Source organism: Hoplias malabaricus, chromosome 2 (genome assembly GCF_029633855.1).
Source record: "Hoplias malabaricus isolate fHopMal1 chromosome 2, fHopMal1.hap1, whole genome shotgun sequence".
NCBI classification, from domain to species: Eukaryota; Metazoa; Chordata; class Actinopteri; order Characiformes; family Erythrinidae; genus Hoplias; species Hoplias malabaricus.
The window spans coordinates 18,822,233-18,842,446 of NC_089801.1; the positions used below are offsets into that span (position 1 = coordinate 18,822,233).

Consider the following 20,214-nt stretch of genomic DNA (forward strand, 5'->3'; position numbering starts at 1 on the left):
CTGTTTGCTGTGAGGATTTGATGGCAGCTATGAAAGCATCACTGATGTTGAAGGAGAAGCAGATCCACGTCAACTCATCTCAGCGTTACCACACCACATTACAGTCCACAGAGCCTGTGTGTGTGTGTGTGTGTGTGTGTGTGTGTGTGTGTTATTTTACACCTCTGGCCAACTCTTGGCATTGGGCACGGTGATCTTTGGCTCATCCAACAAACTGTGTGTGTTCACTGGCTTCTGTTAAAAGCACGGTCTGTTGTGGTTAAAGGGCTGATACTGACACAGAATAGAGAGAGAAACTAGGTTGAGAAATGCTGGACTTTTCCTTTAAGTCTGTGGAAGAAAGGACCTGATGGAGGGGGAAGGGGACACCACAAGAATGTAGACACTCAGCATGACAGAGAGAGAGAGAGAGAGAGAGAGAGGGAGAGAGGAAAGGGGGGCATGAATCTGAAAGAGAGACATTGTGTTTGTGTGGAGGCTTTACACAGTGTGTTTCGATGCATGAAATAGAAACACTGCTCATAGGGCACTCGTGCGTCAGAAATCTCAGCTGACTCTATTTATTAATCCAGATTAAGCTCTTTGTTTATTATTCAGTTATTATTTCACATATTAATCTGCAGCTTTTAATGCAGAATGTGCTATAAACTATTCAGTAACTACTAGGAATAATAAGTAGAATAAGTAGAATAATAAGAATAATAGAATAATAAGTAGAAAATTATTCAATTTCTACTATGAACAATTCAGTATGTATTACTAATTATTACACATCTACTGCCCTCGTACACACACACACACACACACACACACACACACACACACAAATAAGTATCCATGCATTGTCTGGATATCACATTAAGTTATATTCATTTTGTGTAGACTTCCCTTAACTGTAAACATAACTATTACTATCCGAACCCTAGCACTAACCTTACCATAACCCTAATATCGACTTTAAAGTGACGCTAGGTAAGATTTGATATGTTTGTTTCTGGGCTTCAGCTACAACTTCAGAGTGTAATTCACTTTCACAGCACTGTCTGTAAATCAAGGTGGTGGTGCGTGGGGGCTGTTGGTTGAGGGGTAGTGAGTGGAGTGTGTTTTCCCACCTGCAGTGCTGAGCCAGTAGTCGCAACAACAGAGGCTCTATTCTCCCTATTACAGCCCAGACGAACATCACAATGATTTTGAAGCAGTAATTTTAAGGTAAAAATATTACATAGTGTTGCTTTAATCTTACACAAACTTTAACATATATCTTAAAATGTAAAAATAAAGGTTTTGCCTACAGTGTGATTAGAAGGATATACAGTAAACAACACACACACACACACACACACACACACACACACAGGTTTGTTTCATTCTGGGGACTTTTACAGTGACTGAAATTAATTTCTTGATCATTTACAAAATTTTTTCTGCAGTGCAACTCCATTGCAGATGAGAATAGTTTTAGCCCCGCCCACTCCGACCCATGTGTCTTTTGCTTAAAACCTCCACTGGAATTAACTTTAAACGCTGTAATTCATACAAACTGCAACATGTTATTGAACTAAATAAAACAAAGTGGCAAGTCACCTTTACATTAAATGCGTTATATAGGTGTCTGTTCGCCTTGCTGCACCCTCCCTACAATAGCTGCATGCTGTCCCCCCACTTTGGGAAGCCCTGCTCTAACTGTAACCCTAAGTGTAACCTTAACACATATCTGATGTCTTCACATTAAAATGTAATGATTTACTTAATGGGGACATGTGTAAACAGATATTAGATCCCACAGTGTGATATGTATTTGGACCCCCCCCCCCCCCCCACACACACACACACACATACAATATGTTATAGGATGAAAAGAGAATTTGACCCAGAACAAATCCAAAGCTAATATGCTAACATAAATATATAAACACATGGCTTTCCCACATTAAATTCATAATTGCGTATGAAAATAAACGTTGACACATTAACAGCATGTGTCTGTGTTTCCAGAGGGCACTGCTTCCTCCTTTGTGATGTCACAGAAGAGGGCGGGGCCTCTGTGCTGTTTATGGTCTATTTGCACAATACCTCACTTCCTCAGTCTCTCGCTGGCTGCCATTGCAGAGAGGAGGGAGGTGTGTGAGTGTGTGTGTGTGTGTGTGTGTGTGAGAGAGAGTGTGTGTGTGAGTGTATGTATGTGTGTGTATATGAGAGAGAGAGAGAGAGAGAGAGAGGGAGGGCGCGCAAGAGACATTCAGAGCCACAGTGGAAGATCAGAGCTGCTGGAGATCTGTGTGAAAGGGGGCTGCTGGAGCCCTAATGGCCACCAACATGGAGCAGGAACTGGCCAGCAAGAGGCTTCACTCGAGGTAGGAGCGAGAGATGATGGGGGGGAGGGGTGGTTGAATGAGAGAGGAGAATGCTTTAGAAGAAGGAAGAAAGAGGAGAGAGAAAGAGAGAGAGAGAGGGTCTGGCCGGCTTTCCTTCCAGCTGCTTGCTATCCCTGGGTGTGGAGAGCCTTGGAGCCTGGCAACTGACTCCCTCTCAAACTGCCCTGGTTCTTCAGCCTTTCTCAGTGTCTTCAGGTCCAAGCAGGGGCTTCAAAAAAGACCCAGGTTTTAGTCTAAGGCAAAGACTGTGGTTTTCCGGCTATGGAATTTGTATAAGCAACAGTCAGGCTTTGCTGTAGCGGCTTGCTCTTTTGCATACGTGTCGCTTCTGCTGCTCTGCCTCTGTTTTTCTGCTTTCTCTCTCAGAGACTAGCGCGGTTTCCTTGTCTCTGTTGCTTTCTCATGTTCCTGCCAGCTGGTGTAGAAGGGGGGGTCACCCAGGTTCTGAATAAAACAGTTTGGAGCACAAGAAAACCAGCTTCTATATCCTTATTGTCCATTTGTATTTGCAGCGCTTTTGAAATCAGACTGTGTTACTGTGTTACAAAAGGTGCACGCTCATACGAGCCCTAGACAGACACGATCAGCCAATAACTTTTTAAGACACACCATCATCACTCTTCCAAAAGCCCAGGTCCCCGGCCCTCAGCTGTACGGTCACACCCTCGATCACACAGACCCGGACTACAGCTCTCTGCCTGATTTCTGACAGGCGTTTGCTCATGATGACATCGCACTCATTGTTGACGTTGCTACAGTGATTCTGAGAATGCCTTGAGGAATACTAACAGCATTTGAGGCGTGAAGCGACGCTCAATAAGGCCTTCCAGGTCATCCTGCCCTTTTTCTGCTCGGCTGCACCAATGCCCCCCACATATGTTTTAGTTTTTCAGCTTGGTTAGACTTATAGGAAGGTGCTCTGGACCACGACAAGCTTGTGCTCCGTTCGTCTCCTGCATGTGCTTGTGAAAAGGCTAAGAAACTGAAGGAGCAGTGGTCTGAGAGCTTTATTCAGCACGTTTAGATTTAGTAAGGATGTGCTGATCATTTTGACCCGTGACGTCTGTGTAAGACCTAAGTTCTGTGTAAAGTTAGTGATGAAGAGACTGAGGCTGGTTGGTCACGCTGTCAGAAGATTGGTGTCAGAAATTCCTAACGTCACTGTCCAAAGACATGTATCTCCAGGTTTGTAGATGTTCACTACGTCATCTGAACACAGCAGCAGAATTTCATAATGAATGGACCAATAAGAATGCTCCAAAATGACTGGGAAAAGTAATCTTTTTTACATTACTATGGGCAACATGGTGCTGCAGCAGGTAGTGTCTCAGGGTCCTGGAGGTTGTGGGTTTGAGTCCTGCTCCGGGTGACTGTCTGTGAGGAGTGTGGTGTGTTCTCTCTGTGTCTGCGTGGGTTTCCTCCGGGTGACTGTCTGTGAGGAGTGTGGTGTGTTCTCTCTGTGTCTGTGTGGGTTTCCTCCGGGTGACTGTCTGTGAGGAGTGTGGTGTGTTCTCCCTGTGTCTGCGTGGGTATCCTCCGAGTGACTATCAGTGAGGAGTGTGGTGTGTTCTCCTTTTGTCTGCATGGGTTTCCTCCGGGTGACTGTCTGTGAGGAGTGTGGTGTGTTCTCCCTGTGTCTGCGTGGGTTTCCTCCGGGTGACTGTCTGTGAGGAGTGTGGTGTGTTCTCCTTTTGTCTGCATGGGTTTCCTCCAGGTGACTGTCTGTGAGGAGTGTGGTGTGTTCTCCCTGTGTCTGCGTGGGTTTCCTCCGGGTGACCAAAAGTGACAGTAGGTGTGAGTGTGTGTCACACTGTGAAGGCCTGGTGCCCCCTTCTGGGTGTGTTCCTGCTTTGCATCCAGTGATTCCAGCTAACAGACAATGAATGAATGAATATATTTAATAGGACAGTGATGATATGTATGTCCACACAAGCGGAACTATATTTAGTACACATTATATGAATCCTGTCAATGTTTTTTTATTTTTTTATTATTTAATTATATATATTTTAATCAAAATGTGTAAATTCACACTAAAGCTCGTCTGCTTTCACAAGAAATTTTCGATGCCCATGTTTGTGTTTTTTTTCAGGGAAGGTTTGCATAACAAAGTTCAACATGTACCTCTTTTAAGCACCAGTCCTTGGGTAAAGTCTCATAGATATCACACTGTTTACTATTGGACCACATAGTGTGCTTTGTTTACTATGTCTGAGCAGCTGACTGTGGCTGTCACTGCTGTAGTTACAGACAGGAGTTTGGGGAGTAGGGTAGGAGTAGGGTATCACTCCTGTAGCATGAACACAATTAATTAACCCGGCCATTTCTCCCCTGCACTTTCATTTTCAGTTTTGTTTTGACCTTCCTGTGTTTCACTGCACTGCAAATGAACCCTGTCCTAGTGGGTGGGATTTGCATAAGGAGATGATTCATTATTTCCAGCCGACTGTTGGCATTGGGCGAAGTGACTTTTGGCTATTCCATTGATCAGTGCTTTTCTAAGCTGCAGTGGGTCCACCGTATAGTAGCTCAGTCAGAGTTGGGCTGTTTATAAAATAAAATGATTCCATTGTTTTTATGGAGTGGATGAGTCTGAGTGGCTGGTAAAACATTAGCCAGATTTGACCAGCACTGACCCCTGAATGCTTCTAAAACTAAACCCCAAGCCTGAGGCATAGTTACAGTTACACTGTAAAATGGGAAACTCAAACCTACACCGAACCGAGCACCTGTCAAGGTTTTTGTGTCTGTTTTTTTTAAAAGAAGCTGACATCATGTGCCTCTGTGGCATTGTGGGATAGAAGGCGGAGGCAGAACTCCACCCATGTGTGTGACTCCAGGCTTAAAACCCATTCAAATCAGTGAAGGAAAATAGACTTTGACAAAAACGTGACCATCACTGCACTACAAAAGTAAATCAATCTGGTCTTTGATGTGATGACATCACAGATCCCACAGATTGTTTATTTATTTATTTGACTCTGGATTAGTTGTTAGCGCTCAGGATTTGTTGGGATCCCAGTGGCTGTGAGTGTGTGTGTGTGTGTATGCATATATGTGTAGTGGTGTTTTGTCTTGTTAGTGTGTGTGTGTGTGTGTGTGTGTGTGTGTTTAGTCGTGTTTATGTGTGTGTGTATTGATTCAGACAGACAGGGTTTCATACCTCACACCTCTACAGATCCAATCCCATGAACAGGGGCGGGGCTTTGGAGCTGTGTTGTGTTGTCTGTTGTGTTTTGTCTTGTTAGTGTGTGTGTGTGTGTGTGTGTGTGTGTGATTGTGTTTTGTCTTGTTTGTGTGTGTATGGTGTTTTGTCTTGTTAGTGTGTGTGTATATGTATTCGTGTGTGTGTGTGTAGTCTTGTTAGAGTGTGTGTAAATATGTGTGTGTGTGAGTGTGTGTATCGATTCAGAAAGACAGGGTTTCATACCTCACACCTCTACAGAGACATACTCATGAACACAGGGGTGGGGCTTTGGAGCTCCAGACCAGTGGCCTAGGAGTGTGTGGAAATAGGGGCAGGGACTAACTGTATATTCATCACTCTGTGTATGTTGAATGTAGGTGGATGAAGGTTTAAGCCAGTTTAAGGCTCTAGGAGATAGAATTATTTTAGAGTTACGTTCTAAAGTGTCGTTCTGAACAGAGAGGACTTTTAGAGCTTTAATCCATCACTGAATTTGAACTTTAAATAGGAACATTACCCCAGAACTCACCTTTAAGGCTGTTGTTCAAACAAATACAGTAAACAAATATTTTAACACCCCATCGATGAAGGAGTATACCTCTGCACTAGTGCATGATGGGAATTACACAATTCTCTTTATTTTATTGTCACTAACGCTACCATAACGTTAATAAATCATGGCTATTTTGGTATTAGCACTGAATGGGAACAACAACAATAACAACAACAACAACAACAACAACAACAACAACAACAACAACCACCACAGAGGGGCAGAAATCCCAAAAGAAAGATGTGGTTGAGTTTTATGGCTGCTGAAGAGAATAGTGAGTAACACAGAGAGAGAGAGAGAGAGAGAAAGAGAGAGAGAGAGAGAGAAAGAGAGAGAACATTCCTGAAGTTTCTCTCCTGTTTCCTTGACAACTGGACTTAGTTTCCTTCAATTAGGTTTGAATTAATGCTCTGAGCACAGTAACTCAAGGCAGTAGAAACCAACACATACACACAGATAGATAGATAGATAGATAGATAGATAGATAGATAGATAGATAGATAGCCCACCTACAGCTCAGTTTATTCACAGTATGTGATAATAACAATGTATATAACACATACTTTATATAATAATATTATTATACATTTATAACAGTAGTCAGTAGCACAGTATAACCCTGAGTCATGCCTGATTGGCTGTTCATATTTCACAGATGATGTCATCCCCAGTGTGTCCAGCCTGTGTTGCCATTACCCAGAAATCCAGACCTTGCCCTGTGTGCCCACGTTTCCAGCAGCTGTCATTTATTCAGACTTCATTCTGATTTCTGCACAAACAGCTCCACTGCAGCTCGTTGTGAACTGAGATTCTGGACAGAAAAAAGCTCTTTCAGTCCAGACTCCCTCTTTAACGCCACCACCCTCCCCCCCCCCGACCCCTCCGTTAAAACGAGGATGAAGCCGTACGTCTCGCCGCCGCCATGAGGCTGGGAGACCACGGGCGTGCAATTACAGAGCAATTCTCTGAGTTTGGCCAGTTCTTATCCAAATGAGGCCTGCACTGGGGTCACACACCACAGGTTTAAACACACACACACACAAATGCCCAACACACACACACACACACACAGTTACACACACTTAAAACAAAAATGTAGATCTGACTCCAGAACTATTTTTATCTTCTCTGGAGTAAATCTGATCTGGACTATAAGGCCATGTTGGTAGGTGGGTTGACTGCTTGTAATTTTCCACTGTTCTGAGTGTGACTGGGTGAGTGGGTGAGTGACTGGGTGAGTATGTGACACTGTCCACAGCTATGTGTGTGAGTGACTAGGTGAGTGTGTGACACTGTCCACAGCTGTGTGTGTGTGTGTGTGTGTGTGAGTGACTAGGTGAGTGTGTAAAATTGTCCATAGGTGTGTGTGTGAGTGACTGGGTGAGTGTGTGAAACTGTCCATAGGTGTGTGTGTGTGAGTGACTGGGTGAGTGTGTGAAACTGTCCACAGGTGTGTGTGTGGGTGACTGGATGAGTGTGTGAAACTGTCCACAGGTGTGAGTGTGTGAGTGACTGGGTGAGTGTGTGAAACTGTCCACAGGTGTGAGTGTGTGAATGACTGGGTTAGTGTGTGAGTGACTGGGTGAGTGTGTGAAACTGTCCACAGGTGTGAGTGTGTGAGTGACTGGGTGAGTGTGTGAAACTGTCCACAGGTGTGAGTGTGTGAATGACTGGGTTAGTGTGTGAGTGACTGGGTGAGTGTGTGAAACTGTTCACAGGTGTGAGTGTGTGAATGACTGGGTGAGTGTATGAAACTGTCCACAGGTGTGAGTGTGTGAATGACTGGGTTAGTGTGTGAGTGACTGGGTGAGTGTGTGAAACTGTCCACAGGTGTGAGTGTGTAAATGACTGGGTTAGTGTGTGAGTGACTGGGTGAATGTGTGAAACTGTTCACAGGTGTGAGTGTGTGAGTGACTGGGTGAGTGTATGAAACTGTCCACAGGTGTGAGTGTGTGAATGACTGGGTTAGTGTGTGAGTGACTGGGTGAGTGTGTGAAACTGTCCACAGGTGTGAGTGTGTGAATGACTGGGTTAGTGTGTGAGTGACTGGGTGAATGTGTGAAACTGTTCACAGGTGTGAGTGTGTGAGTGACTGGGTGAGTGTATGAAACTGTCCACAGGTGTGAGTGTGTGAATGACTGGGTTAGTGTGTGAGTGACTGGGTGAATGTGTGAAACTGTTCACAGGTATGAGTGACTGGGTGAGTGTATGAAACTGTCCACAGGTGTGAGTGTGTGAATGACTGGGTTAGTGTGTGAGTGACTGGGTGAGTGTGTGAAACTGTCCACAGGTGTGAGTGTGTGAATGACTGGGTTAGTGTGTGAGTGACTGGGTGAATGTGTGAAACTGTTCACAGGTGTGAGTGTGTGAGTGACTGGGTGAGTGTGTGAAACTGTCCACAGGTGTGAGTGTGTGAATGACTGGGTGAGTGTGTGAAACTGTCCACAAGTGTGTGTGTGAGTGATTGCATGACTGGGTGAGCGTGTGAAACACGTGTGTGTGTGTGTGTGTGTGTGTGTGTGTGCATGTGTGTGCGTGACTGGGTGAGCGTGTGATGCCCAGTTCAGGGCGTGTTCCTCCCTTGTGCCCCTGATTCCATATAACCCAGTTTAGGATGAAGTGCTTATAGGACATGGATGGATGAATGGATGGATGAATGGATGAATGTTTCAACTCCAAACTGAATGAATTGTTAAAGCCGGTGATTCTGTTCAGTCGTGCTCCCGTCTAGGTATTGATCGGCTCTTGGGCTGATTTACTGTCCTAGTGTGTAATCCCAGCAATCTTGCTCTTGTTTTAATGTTTTATCGATGGTCCTTTGTGTGCTTTTTCACTGCCCTTGATGTTTACAGCAGCCTCTGGATTCAGAAAGTCATTAAATTAATGAGGAACTCGTATAAACGTCTGTTCGAACTCAGAAAACTAATGTAAAAAGTGTAGGACACGGCACAGTGCTTGACCTTCTTTAAAACATCGTCCGACCTCAGCTCTGGAAGTTTCTGCTGAAGAACAGACGCCCTGTTTAGACTTGGACTTATCCCACAGAGTCCAGCCTTTAAGGTGGAGTTATCATTGTTAGGAAAATGGCTCTCATTGCTCTGCTTTTGATTCCAGTCGTCAGCCTCAGTGCTGCGTTTCTGCTGTTTGCACAGACTGGGCTTATTTTACTTGGCTGGTCCACATTTGCTGCAGAGTTCACATCCTGGCTTTGATGTGGTCCAGACTGTGCTACATTTTACCAGCTGCTTGTAAAGCTCCTGTCAGGTCTGTATTTTAACTTCACCTGCTTGAATCTGTGGCTTCTTCTCATGAAAGTGTGTTAAAATAAATCCACCAGTGTGCGGAAGGGTATATTAATGTCTGAAAGGGAACTAAAATGCAGTAAGTGGGTGTTAAACGCTGCCAGGATTGTCAAATATCATCTCAAAGTTTTGGATGTGGCTACTGTGCACTTCTTCATACCACACTGGCGCTGCGGGCTGTAGCCAGTGGTGCTGAAGTTGCTGAGTTGCCATGGTAACAGCCTTAGTGACGGTAACAATTGGCATTGAGAATGTTTCATGCTAAAGGTTGCAAGACAGTAGCAATCCCACACCGTGATGTGTACTTTTGTCAGTCCCTGCTCGCTTATAGTTGAGTTGGTACTAAATGGTGATGTGTGAACCCTGCTGAGCTCTGATTGGCCAGAGACTTGTCAATCACCAGGAAATGCAGAGCTCCAGCACATAATTGCCGTTTGTAAAATCTCTGAAGTTACAACAGCTTTCACATTTGCTTTTATTTGACTCACAGCAGCAGCTCGTACCATTCCCCCAAGGGGTTTCTGAAGAGGTTCAAACTCTCCTTGAGTCGGTGTCTGAGGAAAATCTCCAGCGAAAGCTGAACGTGCGACAAGGAAAACTTATCTGTGAGAACTGGGGGTGGAGCTGTGTTCAGTCCAAACAACAACAACAACAACATGCCAATACACAACAAGTAAACAGCTCCTGAGTTTATCACCCGTGTTGTTGTGGTTTCAAAGCCCACTGTTACCATTAGAGATGTTTTTTTTTTTGACGTCTCTGGCTCCTTTTTATCGGGGAGCTGTGCTAGAGCCGAGTCGAGCCGAGCTGAGCCGATCCTATGCAGTGGAAAAGCACCATAAGGCCACCTCATCCTCGTGGACCACCCCTTCCCCCTCCACCAAATAACAACAAGAACAACAACAGTTCCATTAGTAATTATTAGTTTAGATCAACAACAGCTGTATTTAGCACCAACTCAACCTTCAAAAACACTTCAAATCAACTTCTTCACATCGAGCAGAGTGCTATCATCTCAGAGCTCTCAACTAATTGGACCCTGCTGCTTTCCAAATCTCATTGACTTTAATTCTGGATTAAGCACGGAATAATCTCCTGCTACACAACAAAGAGCAGTTGTGTTGCCTCATAACAGAATCTATTTATAAATATAGTCCACAGTGGACATCATTTCCTACTTAGAAAGTGGACACTAGTGGAACTAAAATCCTGTGTATTTTTCCTCTAACACAAACATGCAGATACCTGAACATTTAATGCAACAATGTCCTACATTAACACCATACTAATGTACAACGCATTGCACAACATATTTGTTGGAAATGCAAAGCAGATACTGATCTGAACAAGACACCGAACTCTGCCCCCATTTCCACTGTTTTTAATGATTGATTGGGGTCATGACCGAGCTGTGGTTTAATAGCCGTGGGTTATGTCTCACTGTGGGGAAGCTCATCTCTCAGCGGGGCTCCACACAGCCTCACGATCCAAAGAAAAGCTCACATCAAACGCTGTGAATGTCAGAGAAAACGCAGTATCTCTGAGGATGGAGGGATCCTTGCTTTTCAGCAGCTGAACATATGTTAACACGCTGCTGGATCGGCTAATCATTTTCCCAGGGTCAATAGGACACCAGTGACATGATAGGACACCAGTGAAGTGTTTCACCTCTCCATTTATGAAAACAACCCCATCCAGACGGACATGAAAATGGCTGCATTAACATGCCAGTCCAGTAGGGGGTCCATAGCACCTCTTAAAGAGAGGCATCAAAATACCATGAATCACGAGAAAGACAGGTTTAATCCCAAATCACTCCCTCTGTAGTGCACTACACAGTGCACTGAAATGACCTCAACAGTGCAGTATATATTTCTAACACACATCATTTCTACTTATTCATCTGTGTGAAGCTGAACTCTAGTGCTGTCTGTGTGTGTAAAGTGTAGTTTATGACTGATGTAGTTCACTGTAGAGGGAGTGAGGAGCTGTGTGTGTACAGTGTAGTTTATGACTGATGTAGTTCACTGTAGAGGGAGTGAGGAGCTGTGTGTGTACAGTGTAGTTTATGACTGATGTAGTTCACTGTAGAGAGAGTGAGGAGCTGTGTGTGTACAGTGTAGTTTGTGACTGATGTAGTTCACTGTAGAGGGAGTGAGGAGCTGTGTGTGTACAGTGTAGTTTATGACTGATGTAGTTCACTGTAGAGAGAGTGAGGAGCTGTGTGTGTACAGTGTAGTTTGTGACTGATGTAGTTCACTGTAGAGGGAGTGAGGAGCTGTGTGTGTACAGTGTAGTTTGTGACTGATGTAGTTCACTGTAGAGGGAGTGAGGAGCTGTGTGTGTACAGTGTAGTTTGTGACTGATGTAGTTCACTGTAGAGGGAGTGAGGAGCTGTGTGTGTACAGTGTAGTTTGTGACTGATGTAGTTCACTGTAGAGGGAGTGAGGAGCTGTGTGTGTACAGTGTAGTTTGTGACTGATGTAGTTCACTGTAGAGAGAGTGAGGAGCTGTGTGTGTATAGTGTAGTTTGTGACTGATGTAGTTCACTGTAGAGGGATAGAGGAGCGGTGTGTGTACAGTGTAGTTTGTGACTGATGTAGTTCACTGTAGAGAGAGTGAGGAGATGTGTGTGTACAGTGTAGTTTGTGACTGATGTAGTTCACTGTAGAGGGAGTGAGGAGCTGTGTGTGTACAGTGTAGTTTGTGACTGATGTAGTTCACTGTAGAGAGAGTGAGGAGATGTGTGTGTATAGTGTAGTTTGTGACTGATGTAGTTCACTGTAGAGAGAGTGAGGAGCTGTGTGTGTATAGTGTAGTTTGTGACTGATGTAGTTCACTGTAGAGAGAGTGAGGAGCTGTGTGTGTATAGTGTAGTTTATGACTGATGTAGTTCACTGTAGAGGGAGAGAGGAGCGGTGTGTGTACAGTGTAGTTTGTGACTGATGTAGTTCACTGTAGAGAGAGTGAGGAGCTGTGTGTGTACAGTGTAGTTTGTGACTGATGTAGTTCACTGTAGAGAGAGTGAGGAGCTGTGTGTGTACAGTGTAGTTTGTGACTGATGTAGTTCACTGTAGAGAGAGTGAGGAGCTGTGTGTGTATAGTGTAGTTTGTGACTGATGTAGTTCACTGTAGAGAGAGTGAGGAGCTGTGTGTGTACAGTGTAGTTTATGACTGGTGTAGTTCACTGTAGAGGGAGCGAGGAGCTATGTGTGTACAGTGTAGTTTGTGACTGATGTAGTTCACTGTAGAGAGTGTGAGGAGCTGTGTGTGTACAGTGTAGTTTGTGACTGATGTAGTTCACTGTAGAGGGAGCGAGGAGCTGAGTGTGTACAGTGTAGTTTATGACTGATGTAGTTCACTGTAGAGGGAGTGAGGAGCTGTGTGTGTATAGTGTAGTTTGTGACTGATGTAGTTCACTGTAGAGAGAGTGAGGAGCTGTGTGTGTATAGTGTAGTTTATGACTGATGTAGTTCACTGTAGAGGGAGAGAGGAGCGGTGTGTGTACAGTGTAGTTTGTGACTGATGTAGTTCACTGTAGAGAGAGTGAGGAGCTGTGTGTGTACAGTGTAGTTTGTGACTGATGTAGTTCACTGTAGAGAGAGTGAGGAGCTGTGTGTGTACAGTGTAGTTTGTGACTGATGTAGTTCACTGTAGAGAGAGTGAGGAGCTGTGTGTGTATAGTGTAGTTTGTGACTGATGTAGTTCACTGTAGAGAGAGTGAGGAGCTGTGTGTGTACAGTGTAGTTTATGACTGATGTAGTTCACTGTAGAGGGAGCGAGGAGCTATGTGTGTACAGTGTAGTTTGTGACAGATGTAGTTCACTGTAGAGAGTGTGAGGAGCTGTGTGTGTACAGTGTAGTTTATGACTGATGTAGTTCACTGTAGAGGGAGTGAGGAGCTGTGTGTGTACAGTGTAGTTTGTGACTGATGTAGTTCACTGTAGAGGGAGTGAGGAGCTGTGTGTGTACAGTGTAGTTTGTGACTGATGTAGTTCACTGTAGAGGGAGTGAGGAGCTGTGTGTGTACAGTGTAGTTTATGACTGATGTATACCCCTCTAAATTACACTGTGCCCTTGAGCTCATGTGCAGCTGCTCCAGTTGTCTGATGTGGAAGTGTGTGATTAAAACGAGATAAGGGCAGGTGAAGATTATGTTTTAGAATCAGGTGTGTCCCTCTGGAATCTTTGAACACTTGGAACATCTGTGTCTGTGTGGGTTTCCTAAGTGAGTGAACGAGTGAATAAATATTCCACACGTGGGAATGAGTGATCTGGTGAGTGTGTGAAAATATCCACAGATTTGAGAGAGTGAGTGATAGGGTGAGTGTGTGAAATTGTCCATCACTATGAGTGTGTGAGTGACTGGTGACAGGGTGAGTGTGTGTGAGTGACTGGTGAAAGGGTGAGTGTTTGAAACTGTCCACAGGTGTGTGTTTGTGAGTGAATGATGACAGGGTGAGTGAGTGAATCTGTGCAAAGGTGTGAGTGTGTGAGTGACAGGATGAGTGAGTGAATCTGTCCACAGTTGTGAGTGTGTGAGTGACAGGGTGAGTGAGTGAATCTGTCCACAGGTGTGAGTGTGTAAGTGACAGGCTGAGTGTGTGAAACTGTCCATAGGTGTGAGTGTGTGAGTGACAGGGTGAGTGAGTGAATCTGTCCACAGGTGTGAGTGACAGGATGAGTGAGTGAATCTGTCCACAGGTGTGAGTGACAGGGTGAGTGAGTGAATCTGTCCACAGGTGTGAGTGTGTGAGTGACAGGGTGAGTGAATGAAACTGTTCAGTGAGTAGGACCCACTCTCACTCTGATCAGTATGAAACGATCACAAAAGATGAATGTATGAATGAATGTATGAATGAACTCTGTAAAGGTTGTGTTCACACAGTGGGGTCCGCACCTTGAGCATCATTTGTGATCAGTCTTAGTCCTGCTTCAGGTCCCAGTGTGCGTTTACACCATGTTTGCTGGCTCATGCATTACGAATGAACCTCTGAGGTGTTCCCTGTGGGTGGTGCCCTTCTTCCAGGATCCAGTTCTAATTGAATATCTTTCAGGATCAGCAGGTGCTGGATTAGCCCAGTGTCCGAAGCTCAGGAAGGATTAGGGCGGCTTGTGGCTATCGATGCATCTACTCTGTTGAGAAACGCTGCTATCAGTCTGGCATCATTTGCCGTGGATCCTGCCTCCAGGACATTCTCTTGCCGCTGGACCTCAGGAGCTCTGACGCCTATAAGAAGGGTCCTACCAGTTCTGCTTATGATTTGTTGGATTTCTCTCCGAGTTACTGCTGGCAGAACCAGTGGGTGGAGGGGTGAAGAAGCAGAATGGATTTGTGACTGTAGCGACCTTGTTTTTTGTGGACCGTCCAGTGGGTGTTTGGATTCCAGGACTTTCTCTTTCTCCGAAATTGCGTAAGATCTCACACTTCACTCTGCTTCTTACATAAAGAAGAACGTCTTGTTCGAGTTGTTTTCACTGCACCTCAGGATCTTGATCAAGTCAAATATGTTATAAAATCAGATGATGTCCTGCTTGTCCAGCATCCTGAGTAAGACACTGAATTGTTTGAAGAATTTGAAGACACCTTGCTCCTGAATGCTTTCCTCAAGTCCAGCTCATCCTCTCTAGAAGACCCCCTGTTTTCTGCTGCCAAGTGAGGGTCACGTTTCTGTTTGTGATCATAAGCTCTTGGACCGGACCATGTCCACAGAAGCCTGTCCCCTGAGCGAGGCTCAGATCGCAGTGTGTCGTCTGCTCCATCACGGCCCCAGGCCCCAGTCCACCTTAAAGCCCCTGCGGGTGGAGCTGGGGCTTTATGTGGAAAAGAGTCGTGCGAAGCAGAAGCACAGGTACACCTGGGACACGGGCAGATGACTCTGTCCAGATTAAAGCGACTAATCAGTCAAAGCTACACTTGAGCTGCAGGAAGTGGGGCAGTGCAGCAGGACCTCATGGTACTGACGGTTTGAAACCTTAAGGTAGTGGTTAGGCTCTGATACACTGAAGCTCTGGTTCCATTTGAAGGTGATGGTTCAGTGGTTAAGGAAATTTAGGATGGAGTAAGATTGTGCTCGTGAAAACATCTGAACATCCAGGTCATTTCTGTTGTAAACTTGGAAGAAAAAGTGCCTGTGTATCACTGTGTCTATATTCATTCATTTATATTCGGTAAGCGCTTCATTCTGGTCAGGTTTGTGGTACGGCAAGGCTCTGGAGTACCACCGCCATGACGGAGGAGATGTGGGGAGGAAACTGTGCATCTATTATAGGTTAATACTGAATTAAGGATGAATTAATGACCTCTAGGTGAACAAGAGCTGGACAAACAGAGCCCTGGTCACCAGCGGAAACATGGATTAGACTCTATGAATCTGTTTATATTGTACACAAACCATAGTTAATTGATCTTATATAAAACCCAGTGTTTATGGTCCTGTCAAAACTGTTTCTCAATACTTCTGTATTTGTATTGCAGTTATTAATTTGTAATTACATTGTTATAGCGCCATAAGAGTAAGATCAAGGCTTTAAGCACACAATAAAACAGTGTTAATACATTAAAATCATAATCAAACATATGTGTCTGGTGTCTACCCTAGAATTATTGGCAGTAACACACCATAGTGAGGTCACAGTGTCCACTGAGGAGCTATATGTGGGAAGTCCGCTTTATACCTGCCTCCAACCCTAAATGTCAGGGGCTCTCCGGTATGAGGTTAAACAGTTTACAGCATTGTTTCTGTAGCTCTTCTTCAGATTTTTACCAAAAAAGTGTTTGATATGATTCAGTGAAACAGTGCCACCAGTGGATGGGAGTTTGCTTAGTAAAATAATGTAATTGTCAAATAACTACTGATCATAATGTTCAGATGTTATGAATTTTTGGAGAAGTTGTGGGGAAACTGGCATTGCACCAAATGCCTCCCAGTCCAGTTTAGGCTCCTGCCTGCAACTCAGCGACTCTGTGTAAGCTCTGGACCCACCACAACTCTGTCCAAGATCAAGCGTTTACAGGAGAGAAGAAATGAGGGGTTTCCAGCAAAGTGCTGATCAAATCTAGTCTTCACTAGGTCAGCGATACTTAAAGAGGAAAGTGCCTCTTCCCCTCTCTTTAAAAGCAGAATTGAGTGTGGTTAGTTACTGCTTTGCTAAACATATTTGGAGACATTTCCACCAGTTCTGTGTGAAATGCGTTCCTTTCGTGGACGTGGAAGTCCCCTAGTTCCCAGAGTTCTTCACAAATTGGCGAGAACGCAGGGAAAATATAGAGCAGAAAGGCTGTTGTTCTGCCAGAGAGGAGCTAGAAATGCGAAATGTGGTTGAGAACTGAGCTTTGGTCTTTGTCCTAAAGAAGAAAATGATAGTGTTGTCTCAGTGGGAATGTAGAAAATACATCAGCTGTACTGTGACTGAGTCTGAACTATCCATGCATTTTAAAACCTAAAGACTCTCCGTCTGTCTGTCGTCAGGATGGAGGCGTCCTGCCTGGAACTGGCTTTAGAAGGAGAGCGGCTGTGCAAAGCAGGGGACTTTAAAGGTGGAACAGCGTTCTTCGAGGCTGCTGTTCAGGTGGGAACCGAGGACCTGAAGACCCTCAGTGCCATTTACAGCCAACTGGGCAATGCTTACTTCTACCTCAAAGAGTACGGCAAGGCTCTGGAGTACCACCGCCATGATCTCACACTGGCCAGGTAATGAGAGAGGAGATATGGGGAGGAAACTGTGCATCTGTTATAGGTTAATACTGAATTAAGGATGAATTAATGACCTCTAGGTGAACAAGGGCTGAGCCCTGGTCACCAACGAAAACATGGATTAGCCTCTGTTTATCTGTTTATATTGTACCCAATGCCATAGTTAATTGATCTTATTTAAAACCCAGTCAAAACTGTTTTGCAATATTTTTGATTCGTATAGCAGCAAGCCATAAGAGCAAGAACAAGGCTATAAGCACACAATAACACAGTTTTAATACATTAAAATCATAATCAAACATATACACTTTGACTTATAGATGCAGATGTGGCATTTCAAAACATCTGCCATAGACTAAGGGACGTAGATTGACCTTCAGCCTTTCATCATTAAACCACAGTAGGGCACTTGAGGTACGCTTTGAGAAGCAGACGGATCTAACCGCTTTGTGTCCCTGCAGGACGATAGGAGACAGAATAGGGGAGGGAAAGGCGAGCGGGAACCTGGGAAACACTCTGAAAGTCCTTGGACGCTACGACGAAGCGGCCGTGTGCTGCCAAAGACACCTGGACATCTCCCAGGAGCAAGGAGACAAGGTAGGAAGACCTCAGGTTCGGCCTGATATCTTTTTTAACAGGACTTTCTTACAGTCCAAGGTGGGTTTGTGTGAGGATGCAGTGCTGAGGACGGCAGGGGGCTTTCCTTTGCCACTGGGTTTTATCCGGTGATCGATACTGGAATGTCAGCCCGTCGGCAGGTGGCTAAACTGGAAAGGTATATTTCTTAAATGGACAGGAACCGAACACTTGTGCAATAACAGATCCAGCCCTCTGTCTCAAACTACACCGTCAGAAAAACTGTGGTGTCTTTGGTGGGACCCTCAAGGGTGTTGATTTCATTCTCCCCGTTTCCTCTCCAGGACTTTTGTGTTCTTTTATTCTCCACAGTTGTATAATGAAAGATTACAGACACCCCCCCCACCCCTCTCCTTCTGGAGAAGAGAATGTAATGAACCTTTAGGGAACTGTACCTTTGCAGAGGAGAACCTGGAGAAACAAGATGACCATGTCCTTAAGTGAAGGGACAGTCCTCACACCCTGGATATCAGAGGTGGGATAGGGGCTGAGTTTGCTCTGCAGTATGGGCCAAGTCAAGAGGACTGTCCCCTCACTAAAGGCTATGATCTGTGATCCTCCACATCACACGAGATGTTCACAGAGGCACTTGAGGGCAGCTATGAAGCACCACAGAAGAAAACCTATGAACTAAGGCTTGGAATTGAAAGCTGTCCCTCTCCAGGGGAGTCCTCAGCTCCCAAGTTTTGGAGTTCCTCAGAGACCAGGGAGCTGGGTCTGTGGTGGTGGACAGACCAGCGGTGCCCACCGGGACAGCTTCAGGTTGAAGGAAATCTGTCCTTCACACTTAAGAATGATGGTTCTTCCAATGGTTTAAGGGTTCTTCAGCTCGATGGAGAACGTGCCATAGATGGTTCTTTTAGAAAAGGCACTATATGGCACCAAATTAAAAAAAATGGTTCCTTTATTGTAACAAGTACAGGAACCCTTCTTGGTGCCAGAACCCTTTTCTAAAATGTTCTATATAGAACCATCTATAGCACATTCTCAATCAATCTGAAGAACCCCTTCTTGATGCAAAAGCCCTTTAATCACACTAAAGGTTCTTTAAATGTTCATGGTACTCTATAGAACCATTTCCTTTACTAAAGAACCCTTGTGGAACCATCATTTTTAAGGGAGTCTGGATGAGGCTGTAGAAGGTTGCCATGGTGATGCAGTGGAGGATGTTAAATTGTTTCGCACACTTCTCTCTGTAAACATTAGCCCCAACCTGTCCTATTTGTTTTCTCTCTCTCTCTCTCTCTCTCTCTCTCTCAGGTGGGAGAGGCAAGGGCTCTGTATAATATTGGAAACGTGTTTCATGCCAAAGGAAAGCAGCAGCTGTGGGGCTGTAGTCAGGATCCCGGAGACCTGCCGGCGGACGTCAGAGACACTTTGCAGAGAGCCACGGCTTTCTACGAGTGAGTGACCAGCCCTCCATCACCTCACAGCACAGACACTGACTCAAAACTTATTATTATTATTATTTTAATTGTAGATGATTTAAAATCATCCGCAGCTCTGTTCATCATGTCAGCGTGCGACCGTGCGACCCACAGGTGTGTGAAACTGTCCACAGGCTTGAATGGCTGAGTGTACCGTGGCCTGTCCAGGGTTCGTTCCAGCCTTAGTCTCCACACACACAGTGACGCTGACCTGGATGAAGTGATTAGGTTCAGACTCTGCACAACAACTGTCCCAGCGTTTATTTCTAGTTTAATCACTGCGCAGATGTTAACGGCGGCGAACACAGCGTAGTGTTTGCATTCTGTAGCCTCATTAGGTCAGGACCCATTAGACCAACTAGAGTCCCTCACAGGTAGCTGTACACATTATTTACATTCACACACCTGATTACCAGCCGAACCAGAGGAGCCAGGAGGGGGACAAATCTCTGTAAACAGTGTTTTGTGGAGAGTGATTTTCCACTGAGGCAGAGTTTGATGTGAAAGCAGTGTGGGTCTGGGAATAGGGGCTAACGGACAAACACGAAAAGGTCACGTCCCACAGAAAGCACCGTACATCATAAACAACACAGTATTATATCTATATGCAGTTTATGAAATGTGCTCTGTTTGAATCATTGAGTGAATCATAACATGAACATATAAGCTGCACTTTTTCCTGAACACGTTTTCCATAGCAGTGTTTGTTGATGATATCATGAAAATTAGCATCTGACAAGACAAGGCGTGTTTATTTATGCTGCAGCTTTCACACACTGTGGCCTTTCATTGTGCTTTACAAAGGAGAGAAAAAAACCCAAACCATAGCAGATGTGAAAGAAGAGAGATAAAAGCTTTAAAATGTGATTAGAACAAATATAAATAAATAAACACGATTAAAAATGATTCAAACAAAGAAAAACAACATATTACACATTTATAATCGTTTATACGTTTATTTATAAAACAACCGAGAAAGGACTTCGCAAATAGCTACAAATCTTTTAAGTAATAAATATTGAGTTTACATTAAAAAC

The 20,214-nt window shown here is 44.6% G+C and overlaps 1 protein-coding gene across 1 annotated transcript in view; it reads left to right on the forward strand.

Moving 5' to 3' along the window:
* The first annotated feature begins 2,131 nt into the window (after positions 1–2,131).
* gpsm1b (G protein signaling modulator 1b) overlaps positions 2,132–20,214 on the forward strand; it is a 31,159-nt gene continuing 13,076 nt past the window's right edge. The window contains exons 1-4 of the mRNA XM_066659761.1: positions 2,132–2,354; positions 16,890–17,111; positions 17,576–17,711; positions 19,011–19,153. Of these exons, the coding sequence (XP_066515858.1) occupies positions 2,305–2,354; positions 16,890–17,111; positions 17,576–17,711; positions 19,011–19,153 (551 nt within the window). The 5' untranslated portion in view covers positions 2,132–2,304. The remainder of the gene's footprint in view (positions 2,355–16,889; positions 17,112–17,575; positions 17,712–19,010; positions 19,154–20,214) is intronic.